General features: G+C 55.3%; 4 protein-coding genes across 6 annotated transcripts; all 4 read left to right on the top strand.

The window, feature by feature from the left end:
* Positions 1-104: 104 nt before the first annotated feature.
* On the top strand, positions 105-3,107 carry CKM354_000355800 (coatomer subunit beta; the record flags this gene model as incomplete). The annotated part of the gene is made up of 3 exons (XM_044798760.1): positions 105-409; positions 469-2,900; positions 2,956-3,107. The coding sequence occupies 3 exons, from the start codon at positions 105-107 to the stop codon at positions 3,105-3,107; spliced, it is 2,889 nt and encodes a 962-aa protein (XP_044654695.1).
* Positions 3,108-3,720: 613 nt separating this feature from the next.
* Positions 3,721-6,235, top strand: CKM354_000355700 (uncharacterized protein; the record flags this gene model as incomplete). Of its 3 annotated transcripts, XM_044798757.1 has the most annotated exons (4): positions 3,721-3,906; positions 3,969-5,419; positions 5,474-5,499; positions 5,586-6,235. In XM_044798757.1, 4 exons carry the CDS (start codon positions 3,721-3,723, stop codon positions 6,233-6,235), a joined length of 2,313 nt encoding a protein of 770 aa, XP_044654692.1. The 3 variants fall into 3 exon arrangements, with proteins under 3 accessions (XP_044654692.1, XP_044654694.1, XP_044654693.1); XM_044798759.1 differs by lacking the exons at positions 5,474-5,499; positions 5,586-6,235 and having other exon boundaries at positions 3,969-4,042; positions 4,138-4,192; XM_044798758.1 differs by lacking the exon at positions 3,721-3,906 and having other exon boundaries at positions 4,527-5,419.
* Positions 6,236-7,838: 1,603 nt separating this feature from the next.
* Positions 7,839-11,279, top strand: CKM354_000355600 (uncharacterized protein; the record flags this gene model as incomplete). Its single annotated transcript, XM_044798756.1, has 1 exon — positions 7,839-11,279. One exon carries the CDS (start codon positions 7,839-7,841, stop codon positions 11,277-11,279), a length of 3,441 nt encoding a protein of 1,146 aa, XP_044654691.1.
* Positions 11,280-12,449: 1,170 nt separating this feature from the next.
* Positions 12,450-13,199, top strand: CKM354_000355500 (uncharacterized protein; the record flags this gene model as incomplete). The annotated part of the gene is made up of 1 exon (XM_044798755.1): positions 12,450-13,199. One exon carries the CDS (start codon positions 12,450-12,452, stop codon positions 13,197-13,199), a length of 750 nt encoding a protein of 249 aa, XP_044654690.1.
* Between the last annotated feature and the right edge of the window lie 2,152 nt (positions 13,200-15,351).

The raw sequence follows: 15,351 nt of genomic DNA, 5'->3' as shown, positions 1-15,351 counted from the left end.
CACAGGCACGGAGGGGCTGGCTGAGAAGTGCGGTCTGCGAGAGCACTCGCCCGCAATACGCCCATCGCTGCTCGCCCTCTCCATAACCACACCCGCAGCCCACCATGGCGACATTCCTCGAGAACTCGTACAGCCTGGTGCACCAGGACAACCTCGCCGATCTCCCATCGCAGCAGGACCTCAAGAATCAGCTGGAGAAGGGCACCGATGAGAGCAAGCAGGAGACGATGCGGCGCATCCTGACCGTCATGCTCAATGGCGATCCCATGCCAGGTCTGCTGATGCACATCATCCGCTTCGTTATGCCTAGCAAGAATAAGGCGCTCAAAAAGCTGCTGTACCTATACTACGAGATTTGTCCCAAGCTGGACTCCAATGGCAAGCTGAAGCAGGAAATGATTTTGGTCTGGTATGGCAGAACGATGTGAGGCAAGCGTCGTGCGGGCTCAGCGGCTAATAATCTCCCAGCAATGGCATCCGAATGGACCTTCAACACCCGAACGAGTACATCCGCGGCAACACACTCCGCTTCCTGTGCAAGCTGCGCGAAGCCGAGCTCATCGAGCCACTACTAGCACCTGCGCGCGCCTGTCTCGAACACCGCCACTCCTATGTGCGCAAAAATGCCGTCTTCGCCATTGCGTCCATCTTCCAGCACTCCGAACACCTCATGCCCGATGCTCCCGAGCTCATCCAGAACTTCCTCGAGTCCGAGAGCGACAACACTTGCAAACGCAATGCCTTCGCCGCCCTCCTTAGCATCAGCCACGAAAAGGCTCTCGAATACTTGAGTGGTGTCTTTGAGGGAATTCCAAACTCCAGCGAACTGCTGCAGCTCGTGGAGCTCGAGTTCATTCGGAAAGATGCAGTTTTGAACCAGGGAAACAAGGCGCGATACCTTCGACTCATCTTCGATCTCCTCGAAGCAAAGGAGTCAACTGTGGTCTATGAAGCTGCTTCGTCGCTCACAGCTCTCACCACAAACCCCGTTGCTGTGAAGGCTGCGGCGTCCAAGTTTATTGAGCTTGCCATCAAGGAGTCAGACAATAACGTCAAACTTATCGTCCTCGAAAAGGTCAATGCTTTACGCAAGGCCAACGAGGGCATTTTGGACGACCTGGTCATGGAGATATTGCGAGTACTTTCGAGCCCCGACTTGGACGTGCGCAAAAAGGCTCTCAATTTGGCCATGGACATGGTGTCAAGCAAAAACGTGGAAGAGGTCGTACTGTTACTGAAGAAGGAGTTGACCAAGACCGTGGACGAGCAGTACGAGAAGAACAACGAATATCGATCGCTTTTGATTCATTCGATACATCAATGCGCCATCAAGTTCTCGGAGATCGCACAGAGTGTCGTCGGTCTGCTCATGGACTTCATCTCCGATTTCAACAATGCGTCAGCCGTGGACGTTATTTCTTTCGTCAAGGAGGTTGTGGAACGATTCCCGAACATGCGCAGCTCAATAGTCGAAAGACTGGTTTCAACTCTCAGTGAAGTGCGTGCTGGCAAAGTCTACCGCGGAAGCCTGTGGATCATTGGAGAGTACTCGCTGGAAGAGAAAGACATCAGAGATGCGTGGAAGCGCATTCGGGCCAGCCTTGGCGAGATCCCTATCGTTGCGTCCGAGCAGCGGCTGCTGGAGGAGCAACCAGATGGCGACGCAGAAGTCAATGGACAAACAAATGGCGATGTCAAACCTGCACAACCAAGCGGCTCAAGGAAAGTGCTCGCAGATGGTACATATGCCACAGAGAGTGCGCTCACGAGTGATGCATCCGCCAAAGCCAAGTTGGACGCTGTCAAGGCTGCGCAGAAACCACCTCTCCGCCAACTCATTCTCGATGGGGATTACTTCCTGGCTACAGTGCTGTCTTCCACGTTGACGAAGCTTGTGATGCGACATTCAGAGATCTCTAATGACGCAGCCCGAACAAACGCCCTCCGCGCTGAAGCCATGCTGATCATGATCTCGATCATCCGCGCGGGACAGTCGCAATTTGTGAAGGCACCAATTGATGAGGACTCCGTGGACCGAATAATGGCCTGCGTGCGATCACTCGCGGAGTTCCAACAAAAGAAGGACCTCGAGGTCGCGTTCCTTGACGACACCAGGCAGGCCTTCAAGTCGATGGTGCAGGTTGAGGAGAAGAAGCGAGCTGCGAAAGAAGCCCTTCTCCAGGCAAAGAACGCGATTCAGGTCGATGATCTAGTATCTATCCGGCAACTAAAACCGAAGAATGCCGTCGACAACGCCGATGAAGCAGAGATCGATCTAGAAAAAGCCACGGGCGGCGATGCGACGACCGAAGATCTCACTTCGAAGCTCAGCCGAGTTGTACAATTGACTGGTTTCTCGGACCCTGTTTATGCGGAGGCATATGTGCAAGTCCATCAGTTTGATATCATCCTCGATGTGCTACTGGTCAACCAGACGCGCGAGACATTGCAAAATCTCTCCGTCGAGTTCGCTACACTGGGCGACCTCAAAGTCGTCGAGAGACCTACGACTCAGAACTTGCCAGGACTCGACTTCCTCAATGTGCAGGCGACCATAAAGGTCTCATCAACAGACACCGGCGTGATCTTTGGCAACGTGGTATATGATGGACACTCGTCGACCGAATCGAACGTTGTCATCCTGAATGACGTGCATGTGGATATCATGGATTACATACAGCCGGCATCGTGCACTGAGACCCAATTCAGAACGATGTGGACCGAGTTTGAATGGGAAAACAAGGTCAACATCAACACAAAGATGCCACCGGGGGCAGGCCTGAGAGAATTCTTGCAGCGACTGATGAAGGTGACAAACATGAGCTGCCTGACACCCGAAGCAAGCTTGGAGGGCGAATGCCAATTCTTGAGCGCCAATTTATATGCTCGAAGCGTTTTTGGTAAGAGTCCATCTTTCAAACCTACCATTGGACCACTAGCTAACTTGTAAAACAGGGGAGGATGCTCTCGCTAATCTCAGCGTGGAGAAAGAAGGCGAGAACGGTCCTGTGACGGGTTTCATGCGGATACGCAGCAGGTCGCAAGGCCTTGCACTGAGCCTCGGGTCATTGAAAGGACTCAGCAAAATTGGCGAAATGACAGTATGAAGGAGTGAGTGGTGGAAGGAAGCCAGTATTGCAGTAGCCGAGTCGCGGTTATCAGGATGAGCGTGGCGTCTGGCGCACACTGAACAGGATTCAAAGCTGAGTCGTGGCAAAAGCGAGCTTCTTGTCGTGGCCAGAGCGCCATTACTGATGAAGCAATGTAGAGCAGCGCATGCATATTTAGAACGATTATTGAACCTACTGCGTCACCAATGGACGCACTCCTATCTCGAGGGATATCTGGCGAACATACCGCCACATGCAGTACATTCGGCATCCTCACGATCGTTCAAGGACGCAAGCGTCGCTGCACTGTGAAACGATGAAGATGAACAGCTTGAGTTTGCGGTATTGAACAACTGACCTACTGCTGCTGCTAGGCCTCCACGCCATGGTCGCACTGCTCTGACTCGGCCAGAACTTTGTTCGCGACAGACGGATGTGAAAGATAAACACAAAGAATGAGCTGAAGTCTTCTAGCCTAAAGCGTCGATGTTGATACAGTCGTAGCGTGCTTTGTCCGAATCACATTTTCCAAAACTGGTAAGTCATCCCACATGAAACTTGAGGGTCGTTGACATTGTAACACACACTGCCTACGGAGGAGGTCGTTAATATGGCAGACAGTAGTGAGACAATCGAGTGCGGCGTTTGTTGCGACGATGTTGGACCTGGCAATTGGGTATTTATTGGCAAGGACAACGACAAGATCTGCAATGATTGCTTCTCCAGCGAAATGGTGCCAAAATTTCAGGCAGCTTTACGCACTGAAGGAGGTTGGAGCGAGTGCCGGTGGGCAGAGGTATGCGTAGACAAGGCCGCCAATACAATTGTTTGCCCATTGCTGATTGACCCGTGTTCTAGGGGGAACCTCCACTCAAAGCACGCGACTATGCAGCCGTACTGAATGCTCACCTGGGCGGGGACTTTGTGACAAGGTTCGAAGCAAAGGAGAGTGAATACCGCACACCCGGTCACGATCGACTCTATTGCCAACATCCCGTCTCTGCTGATGGGTCGGCGATCGCTTCAGACGCGGATATTGCAAGGGTCGACAAGATGATTGCTACGAACAGTCGAGTCGCTAGATGCGGTGCCTTTGTCGGCAGCAAGGCCTCTCTTTCGAGCTCACCGCAAGCGAGGTGTCAGACATGCTCTGGAACTATATGCCCGAAGTGCGATGGACTCCCGATATGCAGTCAAAGACAGCACGAATGTGTTCCCACCAGCTCAGAACCCACTGCTGGCGAGGATGCTTTCGCTGGCCTCGAGGCTGGAAAGGATTTTCAATATTGCCCTGGCTGTCGAAGCAAGTACATGCTGTCCGAGGGATGCAATTCGCTGTTTTGTCGCAATGGAGCATGTGGTAAGTCTTTCTGTGTCCTCTGCGGACAGGAGGCGGCACACAACAGCAAGCACTGGATGGCTGGTAACATTACTGGATGCACCAAGTTCGGCAAGCCAGGTCAAGGAGGAACATTTGACACTGTCCAGACTCTGCAGGCTCAAGAAGCTGGGTCCGAATGCGTCGTTCTCGAAATCACGGATTTCAGGCAGCATTTTACACAAGTCTATCGAGAATCCAGCGTCACGCAGTCGTTGTTGTTGCCAGGATGGTGCGAAGACCCTAAACTCTCGGACGAGTGGATTGTAGTCTGCTTGTACAGCACAGGAGCTGGAAGAGGACCTTTCGAACATGCTCAAGTTTGGTTCTGCGAGATTAAGGATGGGGAGGAGAGGCATTTGGACGGATACCAAGCCTCTGATGGTCTCGTTAGCTACTTTCTCCATTGGCCGGAGCGGCTGCGACAGACCCTTCTCACCGCCGCAGCCACGAGTGATCTCAACACTCTGTCTACGGAAGAAGCACACAACCTGCGGAGAGTGGACGTTGACAACTTTAGGAGCGCACAGTTCACGCTCCTCAAACAAGATCCAGACCGTGTTGCGCACTACATGGGCCCTCCTTTGTGGAAGATCCTCCGCGCAATGCAGACTGTGCTACAAGCTTCTGGGACCTCTTTGGGGAGCTTGTACCCTTGGACAGCAGATCTGCCAGCAGCTTCGAGTATTGTCTTGTGGCGGAGTAATCTGCCAACCAAGCACTTCGGGAAAGGGGAGGACGCTGCGAGATTCAACAGCATTCATCTTGTTAAACTGGATCGTGCCGTGGCTGATGCTCCTTCATTGCAGCGACTTGAGCAGCTCTTTCTACGGGATCAACACTTCTTCAATGCGTGTGTATTCGAGTTTTACGACGAGTTTGTGCATGGGAATGAGAAACCTGAGTATGAAGAGTCATACGTATATGGCGCGTACGTCGAACTTTAATCTCTGTGAAAGCACGACGTAGACTGACAAGATGTTAGTTTTACGATACAAGCCCATAAAGCGTGTATAAGCATACTGAGGCATCAGGCTCGTCGGTCGAGGAATCCTTTTGGGCACGAGATCGACACTGGATACCTGATTGCTTGACAGCTCTGCCCGATGAGGCAATTGTCGTCAAGCGCTACTTGCGGCCAGGATGCTCTCCCAGGGTGGCGTTTCCCAGAGCACAAATAAGTGGATTCGACAATGTCAATGGAGATGTTACCGAACATTACAAGAATTTGCGGAAGTTGCTCTGGTTTTGGGAAGGCTCCTCGCGCCGGTTCGATTCCTTGCTTTATCACATGCTACAGCGGGTGATCGCGCCCTCGAACTTGATGTGGTCCATCGACCCGCACGCCAGAAGCACATTTGTGCCAAATGGGGCGCTCATTAATCGCGCAATGCGCGCGCACGTGTCTGGTATCGAGATGAAATATGGCGAAAGTGCACAAGCCAACGTGGATAGATTTACGCAGGATCAAGAATCTCGTGGCAGATGGCGAAAAGTTTCCGAGGAGGGAAAGAGACGCGTCGCTCAGCTTGAGAAGCTCGGATTCAATGAAGAAACAGCGCGTGAAGTGAAGAAGGATCTGGAGGAAGCGCTCGAGAGCGTTGCGGAGCAGAAACAGAGGATGGCCGATGATGCAGAAGCGCTTGCTCGTGGCCTGGAACGCGAGCGAGAGATCTTGCTGGAGTTGTTCCGCCAGGATGAGGAGGCGATGCAGCTTTACGGCGGTGATGCTGCAAGTAGGGCTTAGAAGTGAGCAGTAGATCGTAGTCTAGGTTTTTGGCTTGTCGTTCCACTTGGCACCGTTTCAACGCCTTTCATGTCCAGTGAGCTGAATGGTGAAGTGAATAACGCCGCGAGGCCGGAGAGATGGAGTTGCGTACTAGACGCGAGCAGCGGAATGGCGCTTAACGGCGGCTCGGGAGGAGAGAAGAGGAGGAGAGGAAGAGGAGTAAACTGCTGCTGTGCTCGCCGATGCATGCAATGCACGCGAGAGTGGAGCAGGTCTCCTCACTTCATTCGACATGGAATGCCGCAGCTGAGGACAGCGGTGCAGGAGACAAGCGACCAGACGCACTGACACTCGCGGTGCTGATCGCGTGCAGCGTGTAGAGCGTGCCGTAGTGGGGGAGGGGAGCGGAGGGGAGGAGGAGCGACGAGACAGGAACACGCAACAGGCTCGGCTCTAAGCTCGATTGAGGCACCGCGGTGGACGAGCGAGGTACGGCGGTACACGGCGAGCAGCAGCAGCAGCAGCAGAAGAGGAAGACGGAGCTGTGGGCAAGGGAGTCGAGTCGTGTCGAGGGTGAGCTCTGTAGCGTCATGTATTCCCGGCCGTGCCGACGATGCTTGCTTGCTTGCTTGCTTGCTGTGGTGTTTTCACGGTACCAACTCCACCTGCTCTCACCTCTCGCACACACGCAGTCCTTTTTCTGATATTGCCGCAACCCCCTCCCCTCTCGCCGCCGCTCCTCCAGCACCCGCCGCGCCTGCGCTGTCCGTCGCTGACCCGCCCGCGGAAGACTCGACGCCAGAAACGTGTCGCACGTGCACGCCCGGGCCACTTGCGCTCCGCCGGCCGTGGCACAATTTCTTTCTCAAGCGATACCCGCATCACCACCACCTGCACCACCGCACGCCCGCTGCTCGCCTCTGCCCAACACTCCGCGCCCATCGCCGGCAGCAGCACCGCCTGACGGACGACGCGGTCCCGCCATCTTCCACCAAATCGACGTCGTCGCCGACCTCTGGGTCCAGACGTCACACCATCTTTTTTCGCCCAGTGCCAGGTTCTGTGCAGAGCAAAGCTTAATCGTCCGGGTAAGTCAGGTCGATTTCCCTCCATCGCACCTGCCCCGTCACTCGCGGTCGCACCATCGTTGCTTCATCGTCGCCGCGAGCCTGCCGCAGCTGCTGACCATCAATGTTCGACTAGACACGTGCTTGTCAATTGCTTGCTCCGCTTGCTAGCACCCTTCCCTGCCATCTCCGATCCGACGACCCCTTCACGGCGACACGAGCAACGCAGCACATTTCATTCCACCCGCTGGACAACGTGCCTCTCGCATCCATTCCCGTTCATCGACACATTACAGACCTTCGCAACTCATTTGCAGTAAGAAGCAGCAAGACCCCACCCCCGAATCCCGACCTCGTACGTTGGGTGTGATCGCGTGCGGCGGAAGCGGCAGGCTCTTTCTCGTTGAGCGAGAGGTCTCCCAGGCGCAGCAGCGGCTGCTGGTCAATCTTTGGAATTAGCCCAACTGGGCACACCTGTTTGAAGGCGCTGTGCCGGCCGCAAGTCAGGCAGAGCTACCCAAGCTATCTCACGGAGCAGCATTGCATCACTCGCAATGGTTGCCTCAACATCGAGCCCAAGTGGCTTCTCATACGCCCAGGCGGCAAGGGGCAAGACCTCGACGGCGACGTCACAAGCTCCATCGAGCAAGGTCACATCTGGCACGGCAACGCCAGCTACAGGCACATTTTCAGAGCTGGGTCCGAACAGTAATTGGGCTGATGATGTGGAGTCGACTGCGGGCGAGAAATCAGATGTCCGCAAAACTGCGCAGGAACAGTCCAAGCCTGCACCGACAAAAGACGATGCGGAAGAGGGCACCAAGACTGATGCCAGGTTGGCCAACGGTACTTCCAGAGCGCCATCGCCAGATCTCGTGGCTACCCCAAATACTGCCACCGCCAGTGAGGACTCTTCCTCGGCACCACAGACCAATGGCTCGTCAGAGACCACATGGGATACCAAGTCGGACAATTCTGCACAGAACTCAGAACCCTCTTGGATTGCTGCACGCAAGGAGCGTCAAGATCACGACAAGGATGGCAAGAGCAGTGATCGTCCCGCCCGAAAGGGCAAGAAGGGCGACAAGGCGTCCAAAGAGCCAGAGGCGCCTAAGCCTGAGCCAAAGCCCGTGGTGTATACCGAGGCAGCACCGCCATCAGTCAACCCGTGGGCCATCAAACGAGTCGAGGCACCCAAGCCAGTCCCTGTCGCAGTGCCTCAAGCACCGAAGCCAGCTCCACCTGCCGTCCCCGCACCAGCCATGAAGGAAAACCAGCGACCCCGAGCAGATTCGAGAAAGAAAGCAAACTCGATCACGGGCCTCCCACGGGAAGCCGAAAGTGGCAGCGACACCAAGAAGCCCAGTGCTCCTCAAGGTAAGCGTTTTGAAGAAAAATCTCAAGCTCGTCAGGGCTCAAAGCTCTCTACAGAATCCATCCGCAACGACGCGACGCCCCCGCCCGCAAAGGCGCAACGCGAGCATCAAAGCCTACCAAATCTCCATGCCGTCCCTCCATCCGTCAAGGACGAGACCTCGTGGCCTACGCCCGACAAGGCAGAGCGAGTGGAAGACAAGGAACGCAAAGACATTGCTGAGAAGGAGAAGACAAGCGAGGGCGCTGAAGGCGAATCAAATGCCAAGCCACGCGAAAAGACGAAGTGGACCCAGATTCCCGTCACACCTACAATCGTTTGGGCGACAGAAGAGATGAACCGACCGCCTCGCGGCTCGGGTGGCGATCGAGGTGGCCGTGGTGGCACCTCCACACGTGGGCGTGGAGGTGCTCGTGGCGGTCCCAACGGAGCCAAGGGCGGTGATCGTGCTGCCACCAAGAAAGAGTCGTCACCAAGTGATGCCGACAACGCTGGAGCCAGCTCTCGCGGACGCTCTGACATCGACCGTGAAGCAATGCCGCCACCAGCAAAACCAAGTCGCAAGACTACAGCAAGTGGCTCCCGAGCAGGTAGCCAGGTTCGAGGTCAGAGTCAGGCGAAGACGTCAGCGAACTCTACCTTGGAGGACGTTGCTGCTAAAGGTGTAACTCAATCTCAACGCACGAGCTCACCCGCGAAGCTTGCCACCTCCGTGGATGTGAAGGCACCGGAACCCATCCCACGATCATCGAAAGATGCGGGCGTCAAGGATGTGCGTGAGGGCGCGGATGCAAATCGCGAGGCCCCAGTGCGAAGAGTGCCGTCGGATAGCAAGAAGGACCGCAACTTCGAAAGCTACAATGGCAAAGAATGGACAGGTGCCCCACGTGGCAGCAAGCGTGGTGGTCGAGGTCGTGGTGGCTCGCGTGAGTTTGCCAATGGCCATCAACCCAGTCAGGCGTTCACCAACGGCCACGCCGAGTTCACTGGTCCTTATGGTGCTCCTCACTCTCCTTCTGCCTTCCAATCACCCCGCGGGAACTTCGGGTTCGCCCAGCCTGGCCGTGGCAGCTGGCGTGGCAACCCTCGCTCACAGTCCATCCCCATCGACCAGGCTTATGGTGGTCGCTTCGGCTACGGTCCGGCGGTTGGAATTCCTCCAGTGCAGACCTACTATCCTGGAATGTACGACTACTCTGGCATGCCTATGAGCGCGATCCCCTACGCGCAAGTCGCTGAGCAGCAATACCTTTTCGAAATGGTCAGCACTCAGCTTGAATACTATTTCTCCATTGACAATTTGCTCAAAGACATGTATCTGCGCAAGAACATGGACTCGCAAGGCTTCGTCTTCTTGGACGTGATTTCGAACTTCAACCGAATCAAGCAGCTATCGGCAGACCCGAATCTTCTCAAGGCTGTGTGTCTCAGATCGGAAACCATCGAGATCAAGACCGGCGACGATGGAAAGGATCGTCTGCGGAGGCAGGATGGATGGGAGCAATTCGTGATGCCAATGGACCAGCGCGAGCCGGCAGCGCAGACAGAGGGTCCGAACACTCTAATGCGCCCAGAGCCTCCTGCTGCTATATTTCCTCCGCCTGTGGATGCCTTTCGAGGTCCAGCATCCGCTGGCCTGCCGGGTTCTCAGCGGCGGTCATACGATGCCGGCTACGCCATGAACGGTGCTGTGCCAGGCTTTGCGCCCTTTGCGCCTGCGCATGACTTCGGCTATGGCGATGCGACACGCGGAGATGAAGATCGAGGTCGTGCCACCAAGTCACCCGTTCGCGAGAATGGCACAAGTCAAGGGATGGCCAACCTGAGCAGCCCTATCGATGCGAAGGATAGCGAGGGCGATGTCTTTCCTGATGAGCAGGCGAGCACTCTGACCGTCATTCTCAAATTAGGTTTGCAGAAGCCACAGCATGCTGCCGCCCGCACCTTTTCGAACGGATCCATTGACACACGAAGCATCTTTGGCGAACTGGAAAAGGCAGGAGACGACGCTGCGAAGCCAGCGACGAATGGAGAGCCGGCCACCAATGGCGATCACCCCACCCCGGACATTTCTCGTCACGCCAGCCCAAGCCAAGGTCGATCGCCTGAGAAGGGTGTCAACAATGAGCTCCCATTGCTTTGGATCAAGAACAGCGAACGGCCCCATGAAGCACTGCCTGCGGGCACGACTCTGGAGCCATATGTGCACCTCCGCCTCAAAGCACTCAAGCAGCGAGACGAAGCTTCGACTGGCAATTGCCCGTATGATCTCGACGTGCTCTATCAGTTCTGGTCACACTTCCTGATTCGGAACTACAACCACCGCATGTACGGCGAGTTCAAGTACTATGCTACCGACGATGCGCAGAACAGGAACAACAACACTGGCATGCAGAACTTGCTCCAATTCTACGCCAAGGCCCTCGCCAGCAGCACGCCTATCCGTGATCACATTGTGCGAGATTACGTGGAACTTGTCAAGATCGAGCCCGCCAGCACTCAGGGTCAAGGATTCAAGCAACTACGTCAGGCGTGGCGCAACGGTGCGTTGAACCTCAAGAACCGGAAGAAACTCAACGACATCGTTGACGAAGAGCTTCGAACCCGACTTGAGTCATGAGGCAATGGTCACGCGTGCTCGAAATGCATTCGCAATACAAATCCAAACTGTGAACTCCACGATCCGCCCGGGCCTTGATTTGCGCATACGCGCAGCGGTGGGAGACCTGGACGTTCGCGACCACCAAGAGACGAATACATGACGTACAGTAACCCGTCGCTGCTCCGCCTGTTGATGTTCTCGGCAGCAGCTAACCAATCCACGAAATGGCGTTTGGCGCACGATTCCGGCCACATCGTGCATACTACTTTATTCTCAAAAGAACACAAAAGCGTTTGTTGATTTCCATTACATTACCAAGTCACCAGGGCATAGATGCGAGCAAAAGAGGCTTGACACGGCGTTCGGACTGGTGGACTTTTTTCAAAAATTCTTTCCTTTCGACAAGACCCTTGTTCGGGACATAACGAGTGACTATACGTCAAGGATTGACGCAGAGGCACGAGTCGGACAGACTTTGACGAGGTTTTCGACGAGGTTTTGCACGAGCGTTGGATTTTCGACGAAGGGCATAGGTTTCGTACGATCTACGACCTGCCGGCGCGCGCAGATGAGATGATGCGAGATGCTTATGGGGTGCACGGCGGTGCACATGGTACGAAAGCTGCTCTGTCAAGGTGCATAGCAGTAAGCTCGAAGGCAGGCCTACGATGGATGGATGGTTCGTAGGCGCATCTCGACTCAGATTCTCTGTGTTGTCGCCAAGATCATTCTTCGAGCAGTTCAGCGGAAGAGCGTTACTAGCATTTGGCGAAGGCGTAAGATATTGGATTGGCTGTGTAAATAAAGCGATACCGAAGAGAAAATGTCGATTGCTTGTACAACTAATATTTATCCTGTTGATGCCTGACATTCGTTGGCAGTCAAGGTCTGTGAGGCGAGCGGCAGTTGCCTGAAGCGGCAGCTCCGCTTTCCGCAGCCGACGACTCAACGCCGACAAAAAGTTTTGGTTCAAAACGAGGGCGGTGGGCGTCGACGAAGTGCAAGTCCATACGCTGCCCAATTTCTTGATAAAACAGGCTCAAGCATCTCCCTTTCTCTCCCGCACTTCTACTTACAATTCCTTGCTTATCGAACGTGCGAGAAAGATCCACGTGGCAGCTCGACCGCATTACTGGTTCCAATTTGCAAGAACAACCTGACACCTTCGAATCAAGAACATTCAGCAAGATGGGATCCATTGCACAAGGACCCGAGGAGCACAACTTCTCCTCGCCTCCTTCTACACATTCCTTCTCGGCCCTCCTCTTCGACATGGACGGCACAATCATCGACTCCACAGCAGCAATCGAAAAACACTGGCAACAACTCGGCCGCGAAATCGGCGTCCCCGGAGACGAAATTCTCAAAACTTCACATGGAAGACGGAGTATTGACGTCCTTGCGATTTTGGCACCTGAACGAGCGAATTGGGAGTATGTTTGTCATGTCGAAGGATTGATCCCGAAGATTTTTGGGAATGATCCGGAGAATGGAGCGAAAGACATTCCGGGTTCGAGGCTGTTGTTGGACGAGTTGGAAGCGGTGGGGGCGCCTTGGGCGATTGTTACGAGTGGGACGAGGCCGCTTGTGCAGGGTTGGTTGGATGTTATGGGGTTGGCGAAGCCGAGGTTTATGGTTACGGCGGAGGAGGTTGGGAGGGGGAAGCCGGATCCGGAGTGTTATAGGAAGGGGGCCGGGTTGTTGGGGAAGGGAGAGGTGGTGGAGGGGGAGGAGGTTTTGGTTTTGGAGGATGCGCCGGCGGGGGTGAGGAGTGGGAAGGCGGCCGGGTATAAGGTTGTTGCGCTGGCCACGACGCATGATGTTGAGAGATTGAAGGAGGCGGGGGCGGATTGGATTGTGAGGGATATGAGGAGCGTGAGGTTTGTGGGTTATGAGGGGCAGGTTAACATTGAGATTAGAGATGCTTTGATCGGGTGAGACGGTTGCGAGCGAAGGCGTGGTCACAAGTGCATCAATGGAAAAGAGTCCAGTATTTCGCTAGAATGATAGAAGGATAGATCTTGAGAGAGGCTACTTCATAGTCTCGGACGAAGTTCTATATTGTGCTTTTCACGGAATCCAGCACAGACATGCGAGCCATTGCACAATTCCGCCGCGAAAAGTCAGTCCCAAGCGCGGCTATCGAACAGTACAGAGAAGATTTCAATGCGTTGAAAGCCCGTGGGGCAAAGGAAAATAGGATCATCCACTTACAATCCCAACAATCGAGCCAGAGGTCGCTGAGGCTGTGGCATCGTTCCTGGCAGTTCTCCGGACGATTGTGTAAAGCCCGACAAGCGCATTGCTACACGCCACAGGTATGATGGCAGAATGTAGAATTCCTTCAACGACTGCACCTGGCCCTACGGCACTCGGTCTTCGATGTCATCACAGCCGTGAAAGGCCTGAGCTTCCATGGTCCGACATGCGTCTTCATTTCGTCACCACCCTCCGAAAGATGACCATGGGTCGGAAGTCACCTCCGCTGGCGCCGACAGGCGATGCTACTGGACATGGGAACGTCTTCAGGGTCCAGGTGTGCCGAAGTGATCCCAAGGTTGATGGCGAACGTGAACGCATATCTAGTGCAGATCGTACAACAAGCCAAAAGCGCTTGCTCTTCGGGATGTAGTTCGAGACCACGTGGGCCTTCTGCAACGATGCCAGTTTCGGAGAAGATTCCAGCATTGGCGGTGATGTGCGTGATGCATGCTTTCAGCGCTGATCAATCGCCGAGCATCATTGCGGGCAAGTGTTTTTCGGAAAGGTCTGAAGGGACGACCAGACGTCGCTGAAGACTGGCGAATGCGACCGCACCGCGGTGGCTGCCTGCTGGAGATGCAGTGTGGTGGTGGTTAGTGGAGGCTGAGAGTGCAATGGTAAGTGGCGGGGGCCACACGCGCTGCACTGCAGAGGCATGGGAGGCAGTTAGTGTCAGTCACGCCCGGCATGTTGCGTGCTTGCCGTGTTGCAACGCACGCTGCTTGCTGTGCCTGCCGTCCTCTAGAGCCCTTCTGGAAGGCGCGAGGAAGCTCGGGTATCAACAGCTTGCTCCGCGTGGACTGGCAGCAGCGAACATCCCCAACCTGTACCATCTTCTGTGCTTGTCCAACGTTCACTCAAGCATATTTCTGTCGGCGGATCAGTCCACTCAACGCCATGCTTTCCCCGTCGGATGCCGTGCTTGCTTGCTTTTGGCATCTGGATTGAGAATCGCGCGCCGTCGGGCGGTGAGCTGGCGGCGACAACAGCATGTCGACCAGAAGCATATGCACCACGCAAGCTCCCGATGGCGTGCATCAGATTGTGACGACGTGCGCCGCATGCAGCGTGCTCTTCGTCCAGGCCGCCGCACTGGAAGCTCCGTCAAACGTGTGGCCATGTGTCAACTCGACAGTCGTACAACAGCCTGCTTGGCCAGTCAGCTGCAAGGTACAGGGTGTTACCGCTCCGAGAAGCCGTGCTTTCCTCTGCATCGATGAGTGAATGATTGATGAAGCCAGCCGCCGAGTCGCTCCCAGCCGAGCACACCTCCACGCCGGGCAGGAGAAGGCGCTTCCGATACGAACTTTGACGCCCAGAGGCCGCAGAGTCAAGACGGCCATTTTGTCGGTTCCACGGCTCGGGAATGTGCAGCTGTCGCAGGAGCGGCGGCGGCGGCGGCGCCAGCGGCAGAGGAAAGCATCGGCGCAGAGATTGAGCTCTGCAGCTCGAGGGCGTCTTCATCAACGATGCTGCCCCACCGCGACGCACCAGATGGGCACTCGTGAAATCATGCCTCCATCATCGCCGTTCTCTCGTCCGACCCAAGTGCCCCTATTTTGCGCTACAGGGCTGATATCCGCCTGCACGAATCGTCGCCCATGCCAGCGAGACCTTGCAGCTACGAGACGTGGCACACAACCTCCCAGATTGTGAGATTGTGTGCGACCACGCATTTAGACCTCGCCGCCGGCCAAGCAATCTCCCGCGTCAACATGGGCTCGCATGACATTGCACATCTCACTATAGCGAACAACCACTTGCGCGACGGCAGTGACAGCGACTAATGATATATCGACACGCTTCGGCCCTTGAAATTCACGTCTGC

The sequence above is a fragment of the Cercospora kikuchii genome (assembly GCF_019650295.1).
Source record: "Cercospora kikuchii DNA, contig_00002, whole genome shotgun sequence".
Taxonomy (NCBI): Eukaryota; Fungi; Ascomycota; class Dothideomycetes; order Mycosphaerellales; family Mycosphaerellaceae; genus Cercospora; species Cercospora kikuchii.
Note: the sequence above shows the minus strand (reverse complement) of the source record. Positions and strands in the feature narration are given on the sequence as shown.